This window comes from Zootoca vivipara, chromosome 2, assembly GCF_963506605.1.
Source record: "Zootoca vivipara chromosome 2, rZooViv1.1, whole genome shotgun sequence".
NCBI lineage: Eukaryota > Metazoa > Chordata > Lepidosauria > Squamata > Lacertidae > Zootoca > Zootoca vivipara.
Genome location: NC_083277.1, coordinates 101,923,585 through 101,946,065, shown reverse-complemented (window position 1 = coordinate 101,946,065; position 22,481 = coordinate 101,923,585). Strand labels below are relative to the sequence as shown.

Here is a 22,481-nt window from a genome sequence, read left to right as displayed (position 1 = left end):
CCTTCTCAAAGCCAATTTGATGCAGTAATGGATGGAGGAGCTGGGGTAGTCCTGTTGTACTTTTGGAAGTTCTTGAACAGGTTTCTGGTGACGGGGCTTTTTTAGTTTAATCCAGCCCTTGGTTCACTTTATTTATTATTCCATGAAAACTTTAAGGCAGAGATTTCCAAACTCTGTGTTGCGAAATGTTAGTGTGTCGGCTGCAGTGTGTAGGTGTGTCGTGTCGTGCGAAAGTTCCCCACGCTGAGGTAAAAGTCATGGACTTAGGAGACTCTGAGTCCCATGGGGAGTTGGGCAGCAAAAGTGAAACCCCAATTTTTGCATCAATTCTCCTCCTGGGCCTTGGAAGGGGTTAGTTTAACCTCTTGTTTGCTAGTAAAACTGAATTAAAATTAAAAAGGGGTCACCAATGTGAAAGGTTTGGAAAGCTCTGCTTTAATGTGTTTCGCCCATTGTAAAGGAAGATGCATTTCACAGTTGTTGTTATTTAAAGAGGATATTCAAGATTCAACAAACACCTTCATATTTTTTTTTGGAATCTTTCATTTCATAAGGGTGCTTGTTTTCTTCCATAGAGCCAAGCTTCTGAAAAAAGAGGATATTATTTTGTTGTTAAAGTATGATTTTAAAAAATTACCTCACATAGGCAGAATATATAATGTTTTGATTTGATTTATTATATTTCTGTGCTGCTTTTCATTCAAATGAATCCCAAAGTGGCTTACAAAAGAAAAAAGCAATAACATGATAGAATATAATAGAACATCACAAATAACAACATAAATGAAATAGAATAATTAACAAATCATCAGTAGAACATTTGCAATCTATAAAACACTGCTTACAAATCAGCGACTAAAAAAATAAGATAAGCGTCACAATTAAAGTGAGCTATATTATATGATTAACAAATCAATGCAGGATTTATAATCTATAAAACAATGTTAACAATCAATCTTTAGCTCCAGGAGTTGACTTTATAAATAGAAAAATAATAATGGTGATCTTAATAATGTTCCACACCACCCCAGTCTCCAAGTGGTGAGAGATTCCAGGGGTTTCAGTGCATTCCCAAGTTCAGTTTTCTTTGAATGAAGACTGTCAGGGACTGTGGTGTCTTTAGAATATGCCGAGGGGCATTAACAGCATTCACTCCCCAACAGATCTTGCATTCCCAATAAGCTTCCAGGGAAGCCCCAAAGCCCAGCGCAGAGCAATCATATCTCTGTGTCTCCAACTTCTCCACCTTCTTTCTGCCTAGCTCACACTGCACTGGCTATTCTTATATTTGCTTGGCGAGGCCCCGAGCCCCGCAGTTCCCTTAGATCAGGCATCCCCAAACTGCAGCCCTCCAGATGTTTTGGCCTACAACTCCCATGATCCCTAGCTAACAGGACCAGTGGTCAGGGATGATGGGGATTGTAATCCAAAACATATGGAGGGCCACAGTTTGGGGATGCCTGCCTTAGAGAATAATAATAATAATAATAATAATAATAATAATAATAATAATAATAATAATTTATTATTTATACCCCGCCCATCTGGCTGGGTTTCACCAGCCACTCTAGGCGTCTTCCAACAGAAAAATAAAATATAGTAATCTATTAAACATTAAAAGCCTCCCTAAACAGGGCTGCCTTCAGATGTCTTCTAAAAGTCTGGTAGTTGTTGTTCTCTTTGACATCAGATGGGAGGGTGTTCCACAGAGTGGGCGCCACTACCGAGAAGGCTCTCTGCCTAGTTCCCTGTAACTTGGCTTCTCGCAATGAGGGAACCGCCAGAAGGCCCTCGGCACTGGACCTCAGTGTCCAGGCAGAACGATGGGGGTGGAGACGCTCCTTCAGGTGTACTGGACTGAGGCCATTTAGGGCTTTAAAGGTCAGCACCAACACTTTGAATTGTGCTCGGAAATGAACTGGGAGCCAATGGAGATCTTTCAAGACCGGTGTTACGTGGTCTCGGTGGCCGCTCCCAGTCACCAGTCTAGCTGCCACATTCTGGATTAGTTGTAGTTTCTGGGTCTCCTGCAAAGGTAGCCCCACGTAGAGCGCATTGCAGTGGTCCAAGCGAGAGATAACTAGAGCATGCACCACTCTGGCGAGACAGTCTGCAGGTCTCAGCCTGTGTAACAGATGGAGCACACGGACACAAATGTTTAGCTTAATGGGATAAAATAGGCCACAACTTTATTGGTTACAGATGTGAGCGGTTTGCCTTAGGCATTGGGTGAAATGATATCCTGACTTCTGCCCATCTGCAGGGAGTCTCATAAGGGTAAACCACCGGTAGGGTGGAGCCCTATGATATATGTCAATTAAAAGCACCCCCAGGGTCACCGATGGAGTCGTGCCATGGCCCTAGCCTACGCCCATGCTCTGGACAGGATCCAGACCTGCGGTATGGCGCAGAGCAATTATGCTTATTGTGTTGCTTATCTACTCAGCCACAGCCGTTACCTAGAGAGATTGACTTGATGAGCTTGCTCTCATACTTCCTACCCCCCTACAGATATAGGAAGCAAGAAATTGGAAGGGACTTGGGGGCATTGTGCAGACTGTCCCCCACCCCCCTCCAACAAAATTCATACAACAATAATACTGTGGCTAGGGATATACAAACTATAATTATGCATATGTTTCCCGCCTGGCGCCCCCCCCCCCAATGATATGTGTTTGGGACAGTTTTCTGCAGAAGCAGGTGTAATTCTGCAAGGCAGCATTTTCTAGGCTGTTGCGAGTTTGCACATTAAGTTCAGAGATTCTCGCTTTCTTATGAACTGCTTTCTGCTTTCCTACTTGAAAATGGAATTCATTCCTTGGTGTGCAGTGCTTTTTAAACACTTTGTGTGGTGTCTTTGATCTGTAGGATTTCTCCACAGAGAAAGAGCGGCCATCAGAACCCGGAAGAGGCCAGTCAGGGCGATGATAGAGATGTTCAAGAGGAAAGGGCAAGAGTTCAGAGTGCACTGGCCTCTGCAAATCAGGAAGAGGTAAAGCAGAATTACTGTGATTTCCTTGTTTTAGAAAGGCTTTATAGCTTGCTCTGGTGTTCATTGCAGTGATTTGCTTGTGCAATGTAACTCGATGCCTGCTCCCACTTACGGTCACCTTGGAAAATAAGCTTTTACGGCTTAAACGCCTAACATCTTTGGCACTCCACGGGTACTTCTTATAAAAGCTGGAAAAGTGGAGGAAGAGATGCTAAGAGAAAAGGACTGAGGCCTCCTAGATAAACAGAGCTCTATGTTGGGATGAGATATTAGTGTCAGGAAGAAGAGTGTCAGTACCTTAAGTGCAGACGCCCTGTTTTTCAAAAGCCAAGCCATGGACCCCCTACTTTTGAAAATGTTGCTATCTCTACAGTAGCTTTTGTTATGTGAATAGTTATGCAGACCACCAATTGGGAACCACTGTCTTAGCTTATTAATATTAACATATTAATGTTAAGGTGACCTACTTGACCTAACAATAATTCTGGGATCAAGGTCTTGAAGCATCATCTTTTCTTCCAACATCTTTACCTGGTTTCTTAATATGCCACAGTTCTGACAGTTGTTTGCATTGCACAGGTGTGCGATGGGGATGCTGCCACAGTTAGTACTATCCAATGATGTATACTTGAGGCATTTAGCTTTGGAGTGGGACCACAGCTCACTGATAGAGCTCATGCTTTGCATACAGGAAGGCTTCAGAGTCAATCCCCGGGCTCTCTTTACTGTTCAGGTAGATGGCGTGGAAATCCTCTGCCTGATATCTTGGGGTGCTGCCTCCATTCAGAGAGTAGATGTAGCCTGGCTTGTTATAGGTCAACTTCTTCCTATGTTTCTGTCTGAAGCAGAATGTCTTCTATGGTTCTTGCTTTGACTCACTTAAACCAAAGGAATATCTATGTATGTATACATGCCGTAAGCAAGCTTCTCTCTTCTGCCCCTACTTAGAGACCAGTCATCCTAGTTAGCAACTTGCGCAAAGAATACAGAAGTGAGAAGGCTTGTTCCTGTTGCAAGAAAAGCAAGACGCTGGGAAAAGTGGCCACCAAAAGTGTCTCCTTCTGTGTTAAAAAAGGTTTGCTGGCAATGGAAAATTACTGTTACAGCTTGACCAAGGAAAAGTATAACTTTTACTTTGAGGGCATTTTGGGGGATGTTTGACATTTGAATATATTGTAAGTGACTCAGATAGGAAGGAAAGGAATCAGTACATTGGTACCTTGGTTTAAGTTCCGGAAGTCTGTACTTAACCTGAAGCATACTTAACCTGAAGCGAACTTTCCCATTGAAAGTAATGGAAAGTGGATTAATCCGTTCCAGTCAGTCTGTGGAGTACTTAAACTGAAGCGTACTTAACCTGAAGTGAACTTTCCCATTGAAAGTAATGGAAAGTGGATTAATCTGTTCCAAACGGGTCCACGGAGTACTCAACCCGAATTGTGAGTGTAAAAGTCCGTGCTTAAACTGAAGCATACTTAACCTGAAGCGAACTTTCCCATTGAAAGTAATGGAAAGTGGATTAATCCGTTCCAGATGGTCCACGGAGTACTTAAACTGAAGCGTACTTAACCTGAAGTTAACTTTCCCATTGAAAGTAATGGAAAGTGGATTAATTCGTTCCAGACGGTCCGCGGAGTACTTAAACTGAAAATACTCAAACCAAAGCGTACTTAAACCGAGGTACGACTGTATAGGGGCAGACCAACCCTAAACCCCAGATCTGCTGGCTGCTTGGTGGGTTCTGATGTGGTGCAGGTTCCCCTTTGCTGGCACGGGGCCACAGCTACTGTCGAAAGTTTCGCTGCCATTGATCTACCAGTTGCAGCATTTTTACTGGCAGTAGCCCCGGAAATGCAGTGTTCCTGGGGCAAGCCAGAAGCAGAGCCAGACTTGAATCTACTGAACCCAAAGACCCTCCTCTTCCTAGATGGGACCCAGGATCGGGCTTGTTACAAATGGCAACTTGGAGATGGGCTGGGTAATTTCACACTTGGTTTCAGTGGAAGGTGGATTGAAAAACAACAACAAATCTGTGTAGGAACCGAGAAATATGTTGCCCAGTCAGCTCCCAGACTGGCGGATGCAAGCCGGCAGGGCTTCGGAAATAGTGGGCCGATTTGCCACTTTTCTCTCCATTATACCCAGGAAAATTTTCTTCACTGTTCTAGAAAGTTAAAATGAAGCAAAACTTATAGAAGGGCATTTGTTTATGCCAGGGAATCAGGCTGTTAAAAAATTACTTAAGTTATTTTTAAAGCTTTATATAAGCAGTTTTACTATATCAAAAATCAACATTAAAAAACAAATTTCTCTAAAATAATTATAGGGACCCTAAATTGCTAAGATAGTGATGTGTTGTACTATGTGTGTTTACTCAGTTGCAAGACCTCAAAGTTTAAAGTTGCAGCCTTACTCTAAAGATCATATCCAATTGTTAAGACTTTGAGTAGTACCTGGGGAGATGACAGAAGCAATTGAGTGCAATATTTCTTATAAATATAGCTATCTGAGACCATATACCATGTTTTCCCGAAAATAAGACACTGTCTTATATTTATTTTTCCTCAAGAAGACACACGATGGCTTATTTTCAAGGGATGTCTTATTTTTTTAATTACACGTCCAGCCTCACCTCTTCCTTGGCGCCCTCCAGAACTGTGCCTATCACTATGTCTTATTTTCGGGGTATGGCTTATATTGCACAAATGCTTAGAAATCCTGCTACAGCGTATTTTATGGGTATGTCTTATTTTCGGGCAAACAGGGTAACACCGGTCCTGAAAGACTTTCATTGGCTCCCAGTACGTTTCCGAGCACAATTCAAAGTGTTGGTGCTGACCTTTAAAGCCCTAAACGGCCTCGGCCCAGTATACCTGAAGGAGCGTCTCCACCCCCAGTTCAGCCCAGACACCGAGGTCCTCCTCCAAGGGTCTTTTGCTGATTCCCTCACTGTGAGAAGCAAAGTAACAGGGAACCAGGCAGAGGGCCTTCTGAGTAGTGGTACCCTCCCTGTGGAAGGCCCTCCCTACAGATGTCAAGGAAATAGAAGACATCTGAAGGCAGCCCTGTTTAGGGAAGTTTTTAATGTTTGATGTATTTATCGTGTTTTTAATATTATATTGGGAGCCGCTCAGAGTGGCTAGGGAAACCCAGCCAGATGGGCGGGGTATTAATAAATAATAATAATAATTATTATTATTTATTTATACCCCGCCCATCTGGCCGGGTTCCCCCAGCCACTCTGGGCGGCTTCCAACAAAACACAGAAATCATCAAACATTAAAAGCTTCCCTAAACAGAGATGCCTTCTAAAGGTCTGGTAATTGTTATTCTCTTTGACCTCTGGTGGGAGGGCATTCCACAGGGTAGGTGCCACTACCGAGAAGGCCCTCTGCCTGGTTCCCTGTAACTTGACTTCTCGTAGTGAGGGAACTGCCAAAAGGCCCTCAGCGCTGGACCTCAGTATCCAGGCAGAACGATAAATAATAAATTATTTTATTTTATTTTATTATTTTATTTGCTGTGATAATGTGTAGTATCCTTACAAAAGTGTGAGTACTTTATGTGTGTTCTTCTAGGAGAAATTTTGGGGCTTCTTGGACCCAATGGAGCTGGTAAAAGTACAACCATGAATATGATAACAGGAGACACAGATCCAACAGCTGGACAGGTAGGTGCGAGCACTAAAATGTACTGTTCTATTTCATGTACAGATGCACCATCACTGCAAAATTCAGCTTCAATGCATTACAAAGAGTAGTATGTTAATGGCATCAATAGCAGATTCCCATCTAGGACTAGTAAGAGTGAGGGATTTTTGCATGGGAGGTGGAATTTCCTAGATAGGACTTTTATATCTCAAAAGACGACTCATGTTGAACAAATTTAAATGGGGCCACAATATTTTGAACAGGTCCTGATGAAAGGAGCTGATGCAGCTGCAACGGAAGAAAATGCTGTCGGTTTTCTTGGCTACTGTCCCCAGGAGGATGCCCTCTGGCCCAGTCTGACTATAAAAGAACATCTGGAGATTAATGCAGCCGTGAAAGGGATGCAGAAAGACTCAGCTGGTATAGCCATCAGTCGGTAAGGGCAGCAAAAGATCCTGCTTTCATTGTACAATTCCTGTCTCTTAGTTTTTGGGGTACTGAGTGCAAAGCCTCTCATTCTATACTCATTGGACTTTGAAAGCTAATTGTTTTCAGCATTGACATTTCTTCTAGGGAGGTGGATGGTTAGCGCAAGTTCTTACACTGACAACTAGCACATGTGGTTCATTTCCACCCAGCATCCCTGAGATTCACTTGCAACCTCCCCTGTAATTCTTATGCAAAAGAGATCCGTTCTAGAATACTCAAGATGTCGTTTCTTCTGTTCTTTCTTTCAGAATAGTTCAAGCTCTAGAACTCCAGGGCCATTTGAAGACGGCAACTAAGGCATTACCTGCTGGACTGAAAAGGAAAGTAAGTTCTGTGTTTCGTTAGTTTCTTGAACCAGTTGCCAAATATTTAATGTCGGCTAATGGCTAGAGACCAAGTGGCACCACAATATACTTGGGTTTGTTGCTCAGCCAGTGCTAGTTCTTTGCCACTGCACTGCATCTTATCCTCCTTGCCCACACTGCTGCGTCCTGGTCTTCACCGACACTGCCACCTCCACCTCTTCGCTGCTGTTGTTTGTGGGGAAGTCCATCTCATCTGCCTGTCTACTGAGAGAAAATGCTCTCTCCCACTTCCCTGTTCCATTAACTGAAGTGTAGGTTCCCATGAGGCAAGACAGAGTGATAACAGCAAGAACCTTTATTGAACTACAGAACTGGATAGCAGGGGCAAAGCAACTGCTTATATACATTTCTGGAAGCCTGGGCCACTCCCACTCCCAACGTGATTGACTGTCTTCCAAACTGCGAATCACAACTCAGAGTTTAAGGGCCAATGGCAGAGGCCCAAATCCTGAAATGTTCTATGATTGGATATCATGTGTCAAAACAGAACACAGGAGCTCAGAATCCTTAGTCCAGACTCAAGCTCAGGCAAACATGGACCACTGAATACATTAACAATCAGGGCCATCCACAGCCCACTACAAGGAGGGAGGCATACTCGCATGGCAGATGGATACAGTGTGCAAACCTGGAGCCAGCCCTGGTTTATTAACATCTACATTGTATGTCATTATGTTATACTGGGTGGGAGACTAGCCTGTCTTTTGAGTTAATTGGATTGGTTGTGAATAAGAAGATGCAATGCAAGAGGATCACAGAACATGCTGCAGATTGCTGTCTCGGTGATTTAAACAACATATCCACACCTTAGTTCTTAACAGACCTTCTGCTCTAAATATGCTAGTCTTACCAGGGTGTTTCCATTCAAAACTTTGGGACTGAAAATTATCCTTGGAAGTCCTAATTGCCTTGCTTTTCCACCAACCTCAGTTTCTTCAAGGAAAAAGGGTTCCAAAATGAAATGTATTATCAAAATCTCTTATTGGCTTATTTGCCTGTCCAAACATTTGGCATGTTTTAGTTTGGTCTTGCTAGGGACGTTGGAGAATTCTGACAAAAGCGGTACTGAGAGCAGAAATTGCCAATGCTTGCTTATCCATCCTGTTTCCGAAATGGAAATCAACCCAGCCGGCATGTATCACTTTGTTTTGCATTTACTGGTGTTGTTGTTTCAGTCCCCAAATAATACACAGGTATTGTTGTATTGTCCCCCGTTGCTTCCTCTGCACTGAAACGAATAATTTTGCCACAGCGGACTGTGAGAGAGATAATGCCAGGGTTCCCCAAACTAAGGCCTGGGGGCCGGATGCGGCCTGCGAGGCTCATTTATGTGGCCCCCGGTGACCCCCGCTGCCCGCTTCCAGGTCGCCGGGAGCATCAGAAATAGCTTGTGCGCATGTGCAAGCATCATTTCCGGCACACTTCCAGGCCGGAAGAGGCCCATGCGCATGCGCACAAGCGATTTCCGGTGTTCTGGCAACCCGGAAGTGCGACGGAAATTGCGTGTGCGCACGCGTATGGGTGCACGCTCCAGCCCGCAGCACGATCAGCGCTGGCGGCACCGGCCCTCGGCGAGGTAAGTTTGGGGACCCCTGGATAATGCCGTTTGGGCAGAAGAGAAAACTACAACACAACAGAATCAGTGGTGGAACAGAGAAGAACGCCTTCTTACAATCACTAGTTCTCACTCACATATTGATAATTTTCTGGGTTTCTGCACCTGGGCAACTGTCACCACAGACTCAGCTGTCATCCAAATACTATTGGTTGTATTTGTACTTACTCACACCCCCCCCCAAATATATATCTTATCACATGTTTGAAGCAACTTTAAATGGTTATTACTATTTCCTTCATTTTAGTTATGCTTTGCCCTGAGCATGCTGAGCAATCCTGCAGTGATGCTATTAGACGAACCAACAGCGGGAATGGATCCCAAAGGAAAGCGCCAGGTGTGGTGAGTGACTCGTACATTTAATATCTCGAACCAGGTTTGTGAATTTGCAATACATAACAGCACATCACTCAAAACAAAATGTACCATACTTTTCCATCTATTAGACACCCCCGTGTATAAGGACCCCCCCTATTTTGGGGGACTCGATTTTAAGGAAATGAGGGGAGATGGCCCAAAGTTGTTGAGCCTCTCTCCCCACGCAGCTGCAGGCAGGAAACACTCCCTAGATCATTTCCCGCGTGCAGGTAGAGAGCGTTTCCCCCATGCAGCAGCAGCAAGGGAAGTTGCGCTCCAGCCAGCCAGCTGGTTGGCCGGAGGGCAACTTCCCCCGATGCCACTGCATGCAGAAAATGATCCAGGGAGTGCTTCCTGCATCCAGCGGCATCGGGGGAAGCTGTGCACCGCCAGCCAGCGCCCCCAAATTGCTCTCTGTGCACAGCGGCATCTCCCCGCCCCCATGGCACTAGACGTGTATTGGATGACACTGTTTTTTTGACATGATTTTTGTGTCAAAAAACCTTGTCCAATACACAGAAAAATACGGTATGCTTATCCAAGTAAATATTGTGAATGTGTTCAGTGCCTTTTTGAAATACCAGACAATAATGTCTGCTAGGAACAGGCCGTTTATGGCTCCTTCAACCCTACTCCACTCTAGTAAATCTCATGTTGACTATAGGAAAGCAATCCTCACTGCGCTGAAGGACAAAGACCAAGGAGCCATTTTGACAACTCATCACATGGAAGAAGCTGAGGCAGTGTGTGACAGAGTAGCCATCATGGTGACTGGACAGCTCAGGTGAGCTTCAACTTGCATTTTGTTTTCCAGCATATTAGGATACTGTAAGGGGGAAGGCTTATAGGGAACAGCCTCCACTAATCCAATCGAGTTCCTCTCAGAGCAGTAAGTCTAGCAGCGGATCAGATTACAGGAGGCAGGAAGCAGAAAGTGAGGGACAGGACTCAGGCAGAGTCAAAGAGCCTCCACTCCAAGCAGAGAGGGAGGAAGAGGGGCTGGAAAGGCAGGGAAGGCAGTCAGAAGGGCGGCCCTTTCCCCCCGACGCCTGAATTGAGGCGAATGGCACCCCGTAGGACAAGAGGGAGGCGCTTTAGCATCCCCAAACTGTTACGTTGGGCGCAAAACAGAAATAAGCCATTGCGAGGTTCTGACTCAGACTAAGCAGATATGTTCTCAATAGACTTTGCACTGTAAATAGAATGCACCATAATAAATGCTTTAAGATAAGCAGGCGTGGAGTGTCTTTACTCAAGAGTAGCCGCAAAAACCCCTGACAGATACCATAAACAGCTGATGTGTTGATGGGGTAAAAGATTCTTCTTATTCTTTTTCCACCTTCTCATAAGAAGCTTCTCAATAACTTCATCCCCTCCAATATAACACTCAACAAAACCACTTTCTATAACCAAATGTTATCTTCAGCCCCCAAATCCAGATGTCACAAATGCTGCTTCCTTCCTTCTGCAGGTGTCTTGGTTCTATTCAGTATCTGAAAAGCAAATTTGGCAAAAATTATTTGCTCCAAATAAAAGTTAAGGGCGTGGACCACGGGGAGCTTCTGAATACTCATATTCTACAGATCTTCCCACATGCAGCTCGTCAAGAAAGGTAACTGCAGTGTTTTTCCTGCAGCTTGACACACAATTTCCTGAATTATTTTGGTTGCTATACTTTATGTTCTTGTATACCCCCTTACTTAGTCTCCTTGAGCTTTTGGTAATGGGCCAGACGAACATGACGGGGACAGAATGCCCTTCTGCTTCTTCCTGTCCCCCCAGCTTTCTAGGCCCCAATGATGAACCAGCACGTACACCTGCTACATACTGAGCAGGAGTTATTTCTGGAGACGGCCCCACACTCCCCATTTCAGGTGGCTTCTGTTTCTACCGAAAGGTGGACGAGGAAACATTTGAACCCAACAACAGAGGCAGTTTTAGGGTGGCGCACAACCAGTGTGATTGCACTATGCGTTGCCCCAGGGAGCACCAAAAGGAGGCTGTAGAATAGAGCGAGAGAGGCGGGTATGTGCCGAATTTTAGTGCTGTACAGGGTGCCGTTGAAATTTGAGATCCCAAAGCATGCTGCTGCCAACAGCCAAGGCTGTGCACAAGGAGACCCTTTAAAAATCTAGTCTTGTTGCTCAGCAGTAAAAGTTTCTCTTTGAGTGTATATGTGTCTGTGTGCACATGCATGTGTGTGTGCGCGCGCTAGATTCAACTCCCCCCATTCCCCCATACAGGACTTTGTTTTTTTTAACCAGGGCTGTGTACACGCAGACTGCTTGCACTGCACTTACTCCAGTTGGATCAAAGCCGTTCTGGTGACTGAGTTGATTTTCCCCTCCCCTTAGGATATCCACTTTGTTGGCCTACAAGATCCCAATGGAAGATGCGCTGCCTTTGTCCAAGGCCTTCTCCATGTTAGAGGAAGGTACGTCCAGACATACTGTGCAGTTGTTTGTGGAGGAAGTCATTTTAATGCCCACCTGATTTGGGTATTGCCCCCTTTCCTTCCCTCTACGCACAGTGGAGAAGATGCCTCCTTCCGACTCACTAAGTAGGCCTTCCCTACCTCCAACATCTCTAGAAAGGTGTGTGACATCCAGCACATTAAGGGAATGTAGAGGCATATTGTATTTTTCTACATGTTTGTGTGTTCTTGCTGCACCCTCAGACATCTGGGGTGTTGAAGGGGCGGAAGAGCATCTTGCATGAATGAAGATGCATGGTGCATCATGGGAACATAGAAACATAGAAAGCTTCCTTATGCAGAGTCAGACCGTCAGGTCCATCTAGCAAAGCATTCTTTGCTGACTGGCAGCAGCTCTTCAGTAACCCAGAAGTGTTCTTCCCCAGCTCTGGAATCTTCTGCATGCAAAGCAGATGCTCTGGGACTGAAATTCAGTCATTTTCGTGAAAAGGACCTATCAAGCTGATTTGGGTCAACCAAACATAATTGGCTTTTTATCCACACAGCTAAACGAACCTTCAGCTTTGAGGAGTACAGCTTTTCTTTGAACACCTTGGAGCAGGTAATGTGATTTTCAACTATGATTTGAAAATGTGTAGCACTGCATTCACAATTCAGCTTCCTCATGGGCTTCCTCTGCTGGATTGGAAACTTAGTGCCAAGAGAGCTTGGCAAGTGCCACCCCAGCCAGTGCTGGATCTCTGCATCCAGAACACAGGATTATCTATCCAAGTGGGAATTTTCTGCAAACCCACTTTTAGAGATCTGTTGAAGTTCTCCTGAGCCTGGCTCTGAAAAGAACTGGGGCAAGGCAAGGGGTCGCCCATAAAACCTCAGCAGAGGGGATTTTTCTGCCCACTTAGCTTAAAATATTGCTAGCTTTCCTGGCTTCTCAGTTTGCCCCTACTGGAGTCAGTGGAATGGCATTGCTTTGACATACTAAACAGGGGGAAATGGAGATTCTTCCTGGGAAGAACTGGGAGGTGGGGAGAAGAGTGCAATGCACTCGCAGAAGGTGGAATCACTGGTTTCTTCTGCATTATATATTGTGTAGCTAAGGGATTCCATTGCATACAAAAGGGGAAGAAACCAGCCCATGGAGCGAGCTAGCTGCTTCTTGCAAGTCCTGAATAGGGGAGGGTGATATTTTTTACCCTTTATTTTCTCCCTGTAGCATCTTTTCCTCATCATGATCATTAGTTTGTGTACAGCCAGTAGAAAGATTTCCCCACGTCCTTGGAGATGCATGGAGTGGTTTTTTGGTTTGTTTTTTGTTGTTCTTGGATTAGCTAAAAAAATATGGAGTTCATCAGGGGGGTTTTTTAAAGAAAAATTTCAGCTTACATTTTTGAGCAGTTCTGGATTGAGACCGCTAATAATTTTCCATATTTAAAGGAAATGGCAACTGGCATGATGGAGTAGGCTCCATCCTTTTAAAAAACAACTACAGTGGCACCTCGGTTTAAGTACACAATTGGTTCCGGAAGTCTGTACTTAACCTGAAGCGAACTTTCCCATTGAAAGTAATGGAAAGTGCATTAATCCGTTCCAGACAGGTCCGTGGAGTACTTAAACTGAAAATACTCAAACCGAAGCGTACTTAAACAGAGGTATGACTGTACAGATTTAGGTCACATCTGTACATAATAGGATTGAAATTCAATTATCTTCATTTTCATCAGAATGATCCAAAGAAAAGAAATGTGATTCCTTTTAAGAACTACTTAGCTGAAGAACCCCCCTTTTTTACTGTATTGTGCAGGTTTTCCTAGAACTTGTCAAAGAGCAGGAACGTGATTGTTTCGATCCATCTCTGAGCACAGCCTTTGAATGGCAACAACTGCAGCAGGCTGATGTTTAAGTTGTTCGCAACCTAGACATGAAACTGATGCTTACAGAAGTAAGTGCTGGTCCCTTGAAACAAGGATTTAAGAAGGATCTAGCAGCCCGCCTCCGAATAATGTTGTGTCTCCTTTGGCATGTGAGACTGGAGTCCAGCCTCTTGACGGGAGGACTTTACATATAGCTTTACATACAAGTCTGTGTGATCAAAACCCATATTGGTCATATGTAGAGAATGAGATGTGCCATTTCTGGACATGTTCATCCCCTGGAATTTTTTTTATTTGTTTTCCAGAAATGAATGTTTTGAATTTTGGGGTGTGTGTGTGAATTGAAATATATGCAGTACATATTTCTTATATCATCTCAGCTTAATTTACTACTTTAAAAATATAAAATGCATTATGTACAGCTAACACATAAAATTGTACTGTTTGGCATATTTGTCAGGTTGGAAAAGGGTAAATGCCTTTGTGATTCAGCTACCCCCAGCAAGTCTTTGCCCACAAGCCACTCCACCCAGGCCTTCCTTCTTATTCTGCTGTCTTCTTCTTGGCTGACTCAATGACTAACCTATCTCCAACTAACCTTCTGCTGACCAGCACCTGGCTAAATATGCACCATCAGCTCCAGCCAATGGTGTCAAACTGAAAATTCGGAGATTATATCGCAGCTGTTAGTTAAGGCCCCAAGCGGCAGGGTAAACTAACTTTCACAGGACCAGACAGAAAACTTCCCATGTCAAATGCGTTGCAATGTAGTACAAATGTCAGAACATCTTACTCAACATCCATTAAAACTTAATTCAAATAAACATTGCTTCTTCACACTTCATAGTAACATTGAACACTTTTGTAGTGTATCGTCATCTCATACAGTATGTGAAATAGTAACTGTGGACAAAATTAGCTGCATCAACCCATAGAACTTCCTTTAAATAATATGCCTTTTAAATCCAACCATCTCATGCTTCTTCCTTTCACCAGAAGCACTTTCTAAAAGATCATTTGCTTCTGATTCTAACCTTTCCTTTTTCCTCCATATGCTTCAGAGAACTGAAGGTTTGCATGAATGAATGAAGCTCCTTTACTATTTAACATTTCCAGTCACAGACAAGTTGCTTTGGATCAAAGCTATATGGCAGGAAAATCAACGGGTTGCACATTCCCCACAAGATTCATGAATTGTAACTATACAGTACTTTGCTTTACATAGATATTAGAAGCCATAAGGAAAGGAGGGAGTAAAAGACAGCTAAGGCTGAAGAATGCTTTACTAATCTGTAATGCCAAAGCATAAAGAGGTCTAGTTTTAGATTATTATATTTTTATTTTATCTTGGGGGGGGGAATTGCAGTTGCAGAACATATATTTGTGAAAACTACATCAGTTAATCAATACTTGTAACGGAGCGTAATTTCTGTTTCTGATGCTTCTGATGTTCATGGGTTTATATTGTTAGAGATTGAAGTAAAAGTATGTATGTAAACTAAAGTGGCAATACTTTTTCTAAGGTTGTTATCAGACAAGCAGCTCCTAGGACTAATCTTTCTTTTGTAAACTGCAAGTACTACATTTTTTAAATGAAAAAAAAGCAGAATGGAAGATCAGATGGAAGATTTGTTAGCACTACCATCATGAACCCAGCAGGGTGTCACCCTACATCTGTCAAAGTCTGCCGGAAGCATGGATGTTAAAACTAATGCAAATCTGCTAGAACCCAGAATTTAACCATCAAACTATAGAGTGCATCAATGGCTGGAACATCTTTACTTTCATAAGTAGAGATATAAGGTATGGCTTTCATTCAAATTCAGTTTCTCATAGGGGTGTGATAATACAATCTCCACTTTATTCTCTTTACAACCTGTCAGAGGGTCGTCGTGGCTACTCTGGAGTAACTCCGCCTGAGTCCAGTTTGTCTTCAAAGACGTTTATTGTGCTATTTATTTACAGTGCAGAGACAGCTTAAAACATGACCTCTCATCCCGAATCAGAATCCGACAATGGCGTACGTCTGTTCCTACTCCAGCAAAGTAGTCTGTGCACCCCAAAACGCCGCCCCCTTGACCTGCGTTGCGGCGCTCTCCTTATTTCTGGCGCAGGAAGGAGTGATGTCCTTTCAGCTTCCTCCCTGAGCGGTCGGTTCCCTGGTTCTGCAGCATCCCTAAGCGTCTACCTGCATCCCTCCGCCCCCGAGCTTTCCCATTGTACCTCCCTCTGATTTCTCTCCTCCTCCGAGTCTCCCCCTCCCCCTCTGGCTGCTTCAGAATCACTGGTGCTCTCTGTACTTGACGAAGTGGACGTCAGGATGATGGGGGCTGGCTCCCTGTAGGGAGTCACCCTTACACAACCTAACCCTAAATTGATTACATGCAACTTTGACTTTATCATATGAATGTTTATTCCTCTATTTTGTTATCCCAGTGGCCAGTGGAACAAATGGCTTGCCATGGTTATCAAAACATTAGAACTGGGGTGTGCTGCTACAAATTGTAGAGACCTTGAAAACTGAACACAAAAAGTTAGGTCTGTCAAACATGTAGTGCATCTTGTGTTTTGACATTAAAAATGGCAAAAGATAATGCAATGCTTTAATATGCTGTACAAAGTGATTTAGTTATGTTGCCTTTACAATTTGCATTTGGAAAAGTGAGAGAAACCCATTTAAATAAATGGACGTATGCATGCATGCAGTATATAGGGTTCTTTGCAACTTGCAATGGTAATGGTTTAAACCAGCCAAAACAAAATGGAGCATTGGTAGTCTTATACCACATTACAGATATATTGAAATGTATTTTGACATTACTGAATGTAATTCATAGTGGCTTAAAGTGATTGGCTGCAGGCAAAATACTTATTTCGAGCTCATGAAATGCTGGCTATACCTATCTGACCAGATCTATTATAATGTGACTGTTGTTCAGAACATGTAACCCAAAAGGGGGAGCTAGAACAATGCCATAAATGCCTTGTCACTAATTCTGAAGTGCAATTGGTTTTTTATTAAGTTTTATGGGGTTACAGGAGTACAAACAGCATCTGTTTTCAGTTCAGAGTCCTTTCTACAGATCAGTCATATTCAACATGAGGCACTAATGTTTTAGATGATATAAGGTTGGGGGAGAAGAGAGGTGGGCGGGGGGAGAGAAGGGGGTACTAAGTGTTCATTATTTACCATAGTGTTATGTGCAAGGTTTTGTGTCAGCATCACATGGGTAGGTTCTCTTTCTATTCATTCATTCGTCTTCACTGGCAGTGAGGGAGATTGGGAGACAAGGCCTAGTTGGTTGCCTTCAGTTGACTGCAGAGAGTTTTGTTTCCATGGGTGAGGGGCAGGGGGTTGTTAGGTCAAGTTAGTCATATTGATTCATATGCTGTCGGTAGATTCTTGTCTTGTTGGGCTGTGCATGTAATAAAGGGGAGCCACAATGGGGTGAAGGCATCCTCTTTTGTTTGTCCCCATGCTAGTTTCAATTTGTTGGTTAGGTTTTCCCAGTTTGACCCCAGTGGCTTATTTTCACTCCTAAAGGTCACCTCCAGTGTCTAGTTATGATGATCCTGGCTGCTGAGCATAGGTGGGTTATGAGTTCTTTGTAGTGTGAATGTGCCTATTGTCTTGGGAAATATTCAGTAGGGCCAGTTCTCAGGTGGCTTCTAGTACCTGTTTTGTCATTTTGCCTATTTCTTGTAGGACTGGTGTCCAAAAGGGTACAACCTCTCCAGTGTTTTGGTGGGTTTCCTGGGTGTGTCAGCACCACCTTTCAGGTTGTTAGGTACCATGTAGAGGTAAATTTCAATGTGAGTTGCCGCCTTTTGGCTGATAAGGGAGGTTTATTTCATAACCCATATTGTGCTCCCATTGTTTTTTGATTGAGATGAGGGGATTTGTGGAAGTGCAATTGCTTTTTTGAAAAAGTACTGTAGTGTAATAAAGGAGTTAACAAGCACTTCAACAATGACCCTAGCAAACATGCTCATTCAACTAGGTCAGCAGCAGCTAATGCTGCCTTTGCTGCAAACACATCATTGCTGGATATTTGTAAAGTGGCAACATGATCTTCTTCCCTAGGCACTACAGACTGGACGAGTATTCTTCAGCTAAGGCTACCTTTGGTAGCACGGTGTTGCATCAGGTTCTTTAGTACTGTATTCACACTGCAGTTGGGAATCGCTGTGGTAAGTCCCAAACCAGTTAACCCTTCCTTAACCCACTGAAATAGGACGATTGGTCTTACCTGAAGCGTAGATTTAGTGGGTTAGGAGGGTTCGCTGCAGCCCAGCCCAGCCTGCAGTCTGAACACATGGCCTTCCCTTTTCTTTTTGCACTTACGTAGTTAATATGCTATGAGTTGTGCAGTTAATGTTCTCTCTCTTATCTGTTAATTCTATTTTGCATGTTAAGAGCGGTGGGGGGGGGGGTAGGTGTTTTTTCTTTTGTTTGTTTTTTCCTACAGTTCAAGCTCTATCTGCTGTTGCTTGGCAAGATTGACAAACTGAGGGGATTCACAATTCTGCTGTACTGCTTTCATAATAGCTCGTGATCATTAGCCAACCCAGTGAACCCTTCCTAACCCACTAAATCTAAGCTTCAGGTAAGACCAATCGTCCTTTCCATAAAGTTTATGAGTTTCTTGAAAAATAAATTGCCCGCAAACAATATTAAGTACATTGCCCTCTTTCCACCGTTACTACAGAACGAAACAAAAGGATAAAATCATAGGTTTTCATTATTACTTTTTTTTTTTAAAAAAAGAAGCCAGTCTTAGAATAGTAGCAAGAGTATTCGAAAATAAAGGCATTTCATAATATTTCATAAGGCAAAGAAGGTTTACTCAATTGCTCAGGAATAGGCTCTGTAAGATACGGTATTTGTTCTCTAGAGCCACAGCAAACAAATATTTAGCAAAAACCCTGACAAGCAAAGCTCTTGAATTTCTGCAAAGTGAAACAAATCAGAAAATTACTCTCTCCCCCTGGGATCTTTCCCAACTAATTGTTCCATTTAGGGTTCCAAAATTGCTCTCTTCCTCTTCTTGCTCTTTGACAAGTTCCATAAATACCTAAAATGAATAAGATACATGAAATTAATACATGGAGTCTTCCCAGTCCTATAGGCAGAATAGTGCTCTAAGCTAGTAAAGGTTTCTAAATCTCCACCGGACAACAGTGCTATATTACAAATCATCTGTAAATATAAACATAGAGGTTTTTCTTCTGGGGGATCAATTCCCGATGACACCCCCAACTATGTGACAAAACATCAAAAGGAATGTAATATATAAAATTGTCATTTAATAATTAATAAAAGAAATGTACAGTGGTGCCTCGCTAGACGAATGCCCTGTAAGACGAATTTTCCGCTATACGAATAGGTTTTGCGATCGGAGGTTGCCTCGCAAGACGATGAGGTTTTTTATGGCCACCGCTTAGTCTTGCGAAATGTGGTCATAAAAACCTCTGATTGCAAAACCTAGGGGCATTCGTCTAGCAAAGGGGAATGAGCTGCAGCACAGGAAGAAGGCAAAGGAAGATCAGCTGATAGGCGCTGACAGCTGTCACCGCCTCTCAGCTGATCTTCCTTTGCCTTCTTCCTGCGCTGCAGTTCGTTCCCCTTTGTGTTCCACTGGTCTCTGCCGGTGAGGGGCAACCGGCAGAGACCAGCGGAACACAAAGGGCTGTAGCGAGGGAAGAAGGGGGGGAGAAGTGGAGGAACTGATCCGTTCCCCCACTTCTCCCCCCACTACCACGCCATGGACACTCGGGAGCATCGGACGGGGCTTCGGAGAAGCGCTGCGCCTCTCTGAAGCCCCGTCCGATGTCTTTGTGCCAGGCGGCAGTGGGAGAAGCGGAGGAGCCGCTTCTCCCGCCGCCTCCTGGCACACAGCTGCTTCCCTTGGCAGCCGCCATCTGAAGCCAGGCAGCGGCTGCCGAGGGAAGCGAAACCGGCTTTGTGCCAGGCGGTGGCGGGAGAAGCAGAGGAAGATCGGTGGCTGCTGCCGAGGGAAGGCGGCTTTGGCTTGGCGATGGGAAGAAGGGAGGAATTCCTCCCCTTCATCCCGCCACCGCCAAGCCAGTCAGCAGCGGGGGCTTTTCGCCGTTTGCGTTCCCCCAAGGGGGAGGGGGAGGCAAACGACGAAAAGCCGCCTCCCGCGCCGCACTTCGGCTGGGGGACTGGCTGGGCGACAGCGGGAAGAAGGCAGTGAGCTGCGGGGGCTTTTCGTCATTTGCCTCCCCCTTGGGGAAACACAAACGACGAAAAGCCCCCGCTGCTGACTGCCTTCTCGGGGAAGGCAAGAGGGCGGGCTACGTGTCTGCTTGGCTTCCCTGAGAAAGCCGGGGCGCCTGGGGCCGCCTCCACTGCACCTGTCACCTGCTGAGCGGCTTCAGGCCGCTCTCCTGAGGTGCGTGTGTGCCTCTGGAGAGCGGCCTGAAGCCACTCAACAGCTGACCGGCGGCGCCCGGAGGCTAAGTGCACCTCCCCGGGCAAAGAGACCCGCGTCCATGGCGGCGGGTCTCTTTGCCCGGGGTGCGCTGAGCCGCTGCTGACGCTTTGCCCCCTCACAGCAAAGAGACCCGCCTGGCTCCCCTACGATCCCCCGCTGTGTGTCGGGCGGGATGGGGGGGAAAGGCAGGATCTTTCCTGTCTTTCCCCCCCATCCCGCCCGACACACAGCGGGGGATCGTAGAGGGCTTGACATCCCGCTTTCCCCCCCACTGCCCGACACTGTGGGGATGGGACGAGGCGATCCCCGGGCAGTGTGTGTGTGGGAAAGCGGAGTATGCTCCGCTTTCCCCCCCCCCCCGCCCGACACTGCGGGGATGGGACAAGGCTTCTCAAGCCTCGTCCGATCCCCGGGCAGTGTGTGTGTGGGAAAGCGGAGCCAAATTCCTCCCCTTCTTCCCGCTGTCGCCCAGCCAGTCCCCCAGCAGAAGGCAGTCAGCAGCGGGGGCTTTTCGCCGTTTGCATTCCCCCAAGGGGGAGGCAAACAACGAAAAGCCCCCTCCCGCGCCGCACTTCGGCTCAGGGACTGGCTTGGCAGCAGCGGGAAGAAGGGGAGGAATTTGGCTCCCTCCCCCGATGCGCTTCGGCTCGGGGAAGCAGGCAGGGAGATGGCAACAGTCCGGGAAGCTGCGGGCTGTTGCTGTCTCCCTGCCTGCTTCTCCGAGCCGTAGCGCATTGGGGGACAGATCCAAAGATCGGTGGGCGCTGTTTGCCGGGGTTGACAAGCCCCAGCAAGCAGCGCCCCCCATCTTCGTGTGACAGGCGGTGGGGAAGGCAGGCAGGCAACAGAGCAAGCGCCTGCCTACCCCGCCGCCAGTCCCCATAGGAGCCCATAGGAACGCATTGATTAAGTTTCAATGCATTCCTATGGGAAACCGGGACTCGCTAGACGAGGAATTCGTTACACGAATTGACCCGTGGAACGAATTAATTTCGTCTAGCGAGGCACCACTGTAAATGGAAACACAGCATTTCAAATTTATTTTCTAGGGCTGGCATGCTCTGCTCTTGAAAAACGGTTAAATTACCTGTTCCAGTGTTGCTTGAGAAAAGCTGTACTCTTCAATATTAAAAGCATGTCTTGCTGTTAGAAATGTTAAAAAGAAGTATTTACAATCATAGGCATCAAAAGAACACACACACACAAAACTAAAATCAGTATGGCCAGAAGTGGCCATAACAGGGGTGAAGGAACCCAGCTGTCCTCAATGGGAAAGCCACTGTCAAGTTATAGTGCAGTGGATTTAAATGCTTAAGGACACTACAGCCTGATACCTTATGGCCCTAAGGGAATGGCAAGTTTATTTCTCAGGAGACAACATGCTCTGACTTTACTATGCCTCACAAAAGCAAGGGACGAAGGCGGCGGCACACACACCACGGCAAATGGCCTGGGAGATGATAAAAGCTTGTAGTAATCTAACATTTGGATAAAGGAATGTGTTGTTTACAGTATGGGAGTTTGGCAGGGTGAATTCAGATTACTATGAGATTTGGATGGATAGCTTAGAACCCGATGATGAAGATTCTACTTAGTAAATTGTTGCCTCACCTTCCTCCAGTTTAGAAAAAGATACTGCAAGCGAGTGGACATCTTCCTTTGGAATTTTGTAAGCCAAAATAGAGGCAATGCTGCAACACACACACAAAATAGACACAAGTACATACCACCACCACTACGCAGAAATGAGAATCACAAAATTGCTTTGAGTAAAGTTGCAGGAGCTAAGCATTTTGTACAATGTAGCCAAACAGGTAAAATAACTCTGAATCAAACTAGCATTCATTGATGAAACCTTCTATGTAGCAAGTTCCATCTATTTTGAGAATGAAAATGTGTTGTTTAACCATAGGTGTAATTAAGGGTTCTTCCAATCGAACACTGAGGAGAGAGCTTAAATCAGCACCAGTCTTAGATGTGCACCACTTTGCTCCCATCGCATCAAGAAAATGATGAGTGAGTCAGCCAAGCTGAAGGGGGTGGGGGGGTAGTGAACTCCATGCCTGGACAGATCCTTGGCACATAACAGCAAATGCTGACAGGAATGCCAGCTTCCTGCCTTCTGTAGCTACAGCTGGGTAAATGATAGCAAAATAGACAAGGGGAATGCTGGTTGCTTTACTATGCCAGTGTCTTTGGTGGGCCTTGGCACATTTCCAGAACCTCGGGTCTATAAGATATGTTTCTCTA

At 45.1% G+C, this 22,481-nt stretch overlaps 2 protein-coding genes across 6 annotated transcripts in view; one reads left to right on the top strand and one right to left on the bottom strand.

The window, feature by feature from the left end:
• Window positions 1-15,276, top strand: part of LOC118079652 (ABC-type organic anion transporter ABCA8) — a 62,233-nt gene extending 46,957 nt beyond the window's left edge. Inside the window, 11 exon segments of the mRNA XM_035104054.2 lie at window positions 2,869-2,992; window positions 3,941-4,067; window positions 6,571-6,662; window positions 6,906-7,078; window positions 7,380-7,455; window positions 9,359-9,453; window positions 10,133-10,252; window positions 10,940-11,080; window positions 11,823-11,902; window positions 12,448-12,503; window positions 13,704-15,276. Of these exon segments, the coding sequence (XP_034959945.2) occupies window positions 2,869-2,992; window positions 3,941-4,067; window positions 6,571-6,662; window positions 6,906-7,078; window positions 7,380-7,455; window positions 9,359-9,453; window positions 10,133-10,252; window positions 10,940-11,080; window positions 11,823-11,902; window positions 12,448-12,503; window positions 13,704-13,802 (1,183 nt within the window). The 3' untranslated portion in view covers window positions 13,803-15,276.
• Window positions 15,277-18,350: 3,074 nt separating this feature from the next.
• Window positions 18,351-22,481, bottom strand: part of LOC118079651 (cholesterol transporter ABCA5) — a 57,923-nt gene continuing 53,792 nt past the window's right edge. For all 5 annotated transcript variants that reach the window (XM_060271963.1, XM_060271964.1, XM_060271961.1 and 2 more), the window contains 3 exons: window positions 21,843-21,922; window positions 21,319-21,374; window positions 18,351-18,848 (listed from right to left, as the gene is read on the bottom strand). In XM_060271963.1, coding sequence (XP_060127946.1) covers window positions 18,741-18,848; window positions 21,319-21,374; window positions 21,843-21,922 — 244 coding nt within the window. In that variant the 3' untranslated portion in view covers window positions 18,351-18,740. The remainder of the gene's footprint in view (window positions 18,849-21,318; window positions 21,375-21,842; window positions 21,923-22,481) is intronic.